General features: G+C 49.1%; 1 protein-coding gene across 1 annotated transcript; it reads right to left on the bottom strand.

Moving 5' to 3' along the window:
- Positions 1-1,111: 1,111 nt before the first annotated feature.
- On the bottom strand, positions 1,112-2,987 carry LOC118575208 (E3 ubiquitin-protein ligase RBBP6-like). The gene is given in 2 exon segments (XM_036175854.1): positions 1,112-1,498; positions 1,500-2,987. Coding segments are annotated over 2 exon segments (1,875 nt in total).
- Positions 2,988-5,788: the final 2,801 nt, after the last annotated feature.

The raw sequence follows: 5,788 nt of genomic DNA, 5'->3' as shown, positions 1-5,788 counted from the left end.
GTCATGGTCAACCCTACACTGTCAGTCAGGATGGTGGCTCTCATGCCACATTAGGCATGTTGGGAGCCTGCAGCACCATTGTGGCCATCTCTACAGGGGCAACCAGCTCCAAAGTCAGCATCTAATCATGCATGGATTAGAATCTGATGCACTCCATCATGAGATCCAGGAGATCTGAGAATCCAGGGCCAGCCAGGAGAATCCTACAGACCCTCAAAGGACATTACCAGAGGGACTATTCCTTAATAATGCACTGCTTACTGGAGGGTGATACAGGTCTGAATATTAGGAGAAAAACCAAGTGATCTCATAGAAATTTACCAGAATGCAATCCTGGATGTTATGCAGAAGTTGCCTGGCATAGAGGAGATGATCACACTCAGACCATAAGCTCAGGTTCAAACATCCAGGAGACCATGGAGACAAGCCAAATCCGCACCCCCAGATGAAACAGCTGCGGAAAGTGGCTCTGGAAGTGCCAGGGAATGGCACAGCCCAGAATATTCCAGGCTAAATTCATCAACATTCTTTTGGCCTTCCCAACATTCCTCTTGTCTCTGTACCCTTGGTAGTCAAGGCAGTCCTTGAAGAAACTGAAGAAGATATCAGAATATGGAAAGATCTCCCATTTTCAAGGATTGGTAGAATGTACATAATAAAAATGACAATCTTACCAAAAGCAACCTACAGATTCAGTATGATTCCCATCAAAACCACATCAGAATTTTTCACAGGCCTTGAAAGAGTACTACTCAACTTCATATGAAAAAAACAAAAAAACGTAGAATAACTAAAAAATAATCCTTTACAAGAAAACAACATTTGGAGCATCACCATCCATGACTTCAAGCTCTACCATAGAGTTATAGTACCAAAAATAGCTTGGTACTGACATGGAAACCAACATCTGGATGAATGGTTTTGAATTGAAAACCATGACATTAATCCACACAGCTATGAAACCTGATCTTTGATAAAGAAGTCCAAACTTTACAATGGATAAAAGAAGGCATCTTCAATATGTGGTGCTGGTGTAACTGAACATCAACATGTAGAAGATTGCAAACAGATACATATCTATCACCATGCATAAAACTCAAGTCCAAGTGGATCAATGACATTGCATTGTAGGCATGGAGGTTGGCTGAGCAGTCAGCATTCCTGACGACCATACCCAAGGTTTTGATATACTGGTAGGAGCTGGTGGAAACTTTGGAGGAGGGATACTGTATCCTGAAGTCTGGGGCTGGTCAGGAGAAAACCCAGAAGAGAACTGTGGGAGAGGGACACCTGGAGGAACAGGCACACAGACCAGAGAAGCTGGGTGTGAGGGGCCTTGCACTCTCTGGGATCTTTGGCTGTGCTGTCTCCCATGCTCTGTGCTCCTGGAACAACTTCCTTCCCCTCTTCTGACTTGCTGTGGTGGAGAAACCAGGTAGCCAAGCTTGTTGAAATGTCCCCAACCTGGTGGTGAACCACCTGGACGAGCAGCATTTTTTTCTTACCGGACCAGTTGTGGGGATCCACTGTCCCTGCAATGATGACTGTGCCAACTGAGATGGGGTTCCAAGGACAGGCACCTCGTGATCCTTTTCCTCAGTAGGAGTAGTTGTTGCAATTGAGGAGTTTCCCTTAAAATATTCTGATTCAACGGCTGAAGCTTGTAATAATTTATCATCTGCATCCTGAAAAGGACCACCTGACTTTTCCGAATGGATTGGTATAGACACTGACGCAATCAAATCATGTACCAGAGCTGGGACAGAAGATGGATTTCCAGACACAGAAGGAGTCAAGGAAGATGGACTTGAAGTTATCAAAGATACAGAGGCAGCTCGGCCAGTTGAGAAAGACATCACTTGGATCCTCAGAGGATCCTGCTGTCTCCATACTGGAGTTCTCATCAGAGTCTGCTGGTTATGCTGAATGAAGGCTTTTGGTGGTGGTATTTGTGGTTGGGGTGGAGGTAACTGTTTTTGTCATCCTTTTGTATAACCAGGTCCATTTTTGAAGTTATTAACAGCCTGTAGTTAACACTTGTTGGCAGTTAAAGCATATGGAGAAACAGCATTCTGATGACACGTTGGACATGTATGTTCATCTGATTCCAGGAGGGCTGTCCTAATGCATTCATCACAGTAACTGTTGCCACAGCAGGGGATGATGGCGGCATCCACCATGAGGTCCTTGCAGATGAGGCACAGGAGCTCCCCCGGGATAGGACGGTCTTCTTGTGAAGATGAAGATGAAGATGACGACGGTTCCCTTGGTAACAAGGGTGCCTTCTCTTTCTTCCCCACAGCATAGGCCTCCGCATCCATGGTTGGTATTGCATATTTTCCAGTGCTCATAAGCAGTGCACCCTTCGCGTTAGGATCTTCCACCTCAGTCAGAAAACTTGTAGGAATTCCAGTGCTCCTTCTGATTCTCCGGCCAGTCTCAAAGTTCTTATCCCCATTTGTTGGGCAACTCTTAACATGATGACCGGGGACACCACAACGAAAACAGGTATAAGACGGAGGTGGTGGACCTAGAGGCTGCTTCACGGAACCCATTGGGCCGTATTCACGGCCACATTGCAACATCATCGCTTTGATTTTGTCTTCCTCCGAAGCTTCGGCTTCAGCCAGATTGGCAGTCTCTGTGAGCTGGGCCAGAGAAAGAGATGCAGAAGAGTCAGCGCTGGCCTGTTTGGTTCCCGTCACTGGTTCAGTTCGACTTAGAGCGTATGTCTTCCTGGCCGACTTAGCACCTCCAGGAGGAATTCTTCTGACAATGACAGATGTGTTTTTAGGAACTGGCGCATTGTCATCCGTATATTCTTCTTCCGTCTCTGCGTTGAAGATCCGCAGATCGCTATTGGCAGCTTTCAGTCTTTCTCTCCCCATAATCTGCTTCTTTAAGTCGCACAGGGAGATATGGAGCCCATCAAAGACGATCATGTCATAGTTGAGTTTAGAGGAAAATTTATAGTGCACACAGGGCATGGTGGCAGAGGGATTCCGTGTGCTGGGCGCCGCTCTGAACCCTGACCTTTGCAGCTGGGACTCAAGTCAGCCCCGGGACCTTGATTTAACTCCTGTCTTCCAAGACGCTGTCTCAGAAGAGAGCTAGCTCCGAGGGCTAGAGCCCAAGACTCTTCCTCTGAGGGTTGTGCGTTTGTGCCCCACACTGGCTACCAGATAAACCACCAGTTCTACTTGGTTCCGGATAATAAATGCCCCAGACACAGTTACCTCAGACAGAAATTGCCAAAAGATCACAGAGACCAGGAGTCAACCCACAGCCAACTCTCACCCACCTTTCCAAGTCCTGAGCTGGAAGGCGGAGATTCCCGTCTCTAGGAATCCTCAGACCGAATGAGCTGAGATCCTGTCTCCACCCGCCTTATATTCCTGTCTCCACCTCCCGGGTGGTGGATTAAGGGTGTGGCAAAACCCCGCCCACTACTTCTCTTCTCTTCTTTTTCTTTTCTTTTTCTTTCTCTCTCTCTCTCTCTCTCTCTCTCTCTCTCTCTCTCTCTCTGTGTGTGTGTGTGTGTGTGTGTGTGTGTGTTTGTGTGTGTTACTGACTGACTGAATCTCATGGAGCTGGGGTGGTCTTGAACTCCTGATCTTCCTGCTTCCTCCTCCCTCCTCCCAAGTGCTGGGATTAGAGGTATGGGCCAACACTCCCTGGCCTCTATGCTGAACTAGTGCCTGGATCTGCCCTCTGATCTTCAGGGCAACCTATGTGATTGGGGCATAAACAAAATATCACCACAGTCATCCTCAACTACATAGGACTAAGAGACCAGGCAACATAAGATGATAAAAGAGGTTTTGATGTCTAGCTCTACTGCCAGGAAATGCAAAGGCTAGAAAGAAAGGTAGCTTTGGCATATCACGCACAATAATACTGTGGCAAAGCGTTGCCAAAGGTTAAATGAAAGAAGCAGCTGTAAGGGATATAAAGTTGAGTGCAGAACCTGCCATGTGCGTAAAATATCACAAAGGAGTGGAAATAAGCAAAAATGAAAACGCAGAAACACAAAACACTGGGGTCATGAGATCTTTAGGAGCATTTTATTTGTATTTTTCCATCTCTCAAGCCTACATGATCATATTCCGTTGCCCGCTTTTTTATAACTTTATTATTTAATTTAATTTTACATGTCAGCCACGGATTGCCGTGTCCTCCCTCCTCCGGCCACCAACCCCGCTCTCCCCTCACCCCACCTCCCTTTCCCATCTCCTCCAGGGCAAGGACTCCCCTGGCGATTCAGCTCAGCCTGGTAGATTCAGTGCAGGCAAGTCCAGTGCCTCTGCTCCCTTCACCCAGGCAGAGCAATGTGTCCCTGCATAGTCCCCAGGTTCCAAACAGCCACTCAGGACAGGTCCAGGTCCCACTGCCTGGGGGCCTCCCAAACAGTTCAAGCTAATCCACTGTCTGACTTATCCAGAGGGCCTGAACCAGTTGGGGGCTCCTCCTCAGCTCTTGGTTCAGTGTTCATGTGTCTCCACTAGTCTGGCTATTTGTCCCTGTGCTTTTTCCAGTCATGCTCTCAACAATTCTCACTCATACAATCCCTCCTCCGTAGAGCCGAATGGACTCCGGGCTCTACCTGGGGCCTGGCCATAGACCTCTGCGTCCCCTTTCACCAATCATCGGATGAGAGTACTACCACTACAGTTACGGTGTCTGGCTATCCGATCACCAGAGTAGGTCAGTTCCGGCTCTCTCTCGACCATTGCCAGTAGTCTACTGTGGAGGTATTTTGTGGAATTCGGTAACCTTTCTGGTGCTTTGCTTCTCAAAAGGGTCCCTAAGGTGGACCCTCTGCCCTTAATAGGTTTTGGTGTCATGGGGGTGGGTGAACCTTCTCTGAGGAGACATTGACCGAGAATGATAACATCTCTGTGGAGGTGACCTTGACCGAGATCTGTGAGAAGCTCCAGATCTGGACCCTGAAGGGTGATGACGTCTCTCGCCTCTGCCTCTCCTGGGGAACCAAGGTGATGGCGAAGAGAGGCCAGAGTGTGGGCGGCTGGAGGATCCAGAGTAAGAGCTGGACCGTGTCGAACCAGATCTGAATTTGAGTCAGTGTATGCGCTTCTTGGATCCGATGAAGCAGTACAGGGAGACCGAGGCCTGGAACAGGAGCGCCTACGCTTCCTCTGAATCTCTTTGTACCCCATCGACGCCTTAGGAAAATCATTGGTAAACTCGGCTAGCCTGGACTTTTCCTTCTCCTCTTCCCTCAGTCGTCGCTGCTCTCTATAGAATTCTTCCCTGGACAAAAGCCGTGCTGGCGTTGTAGGCGTGGTGTTTAGGTGAGCAGCTGCACTCCTGACGACCATACCCAAGGTTTCCAGGTACTGGCAGGAGCTGGTGGAAACCCTGGACCGGGGACACTGTATCCTGAAGGCTTCTGCTGGCCAGGAGGAGACCCAGGAGAGACCTGTGGGGAGGGACACCTGGAGGAACAGGCACACAGACCGGAGAAGCTGGGAGTGAGGGGCCTTGAGGCCTCTGGGATCCGGCTGTGCTGTCTCCCGCGCTCTGTGCTCCTGGAACAACTTCCTTCCCCTCTTCTGACTTGCTGTGGTGGAGAAACCAGGTAGCCAAACTCGTGGAAATGTCCCGAACCTGGTGGTCCACCACCTGGATGAGCAGCCCTTCTTCTTACCGGACCGGCTGTGGGGATCCGCTGTCCCTGCAATGATGACTGTCCCAACAGAGATGGAGTTCCAAGGACGGGCACCTGGTGGCCCTTTTCCTCAGGAAGAGCAGCAGTTGCAGTTGAGGG

This window comes from Onychomys torridus, unplaced genomic scaffold (assembly GCF_903995425.1).
Source record: "Onychomys torridus unplaced genomic scaffold, mOncTor1.1, whole genome shotgun sequence".
Taxonomy (NCBI): Eukaryota; Metazoa; Chordata; class Mammalia; order Rodentia; family Cricetidae; genus Onychomys; species Onychomys torridus.
The sequence above is the reverse complement of the archived record's forward strand: the minus strand, read 5'-3'. Positions and strand labels throughout refer to the sequence as shown.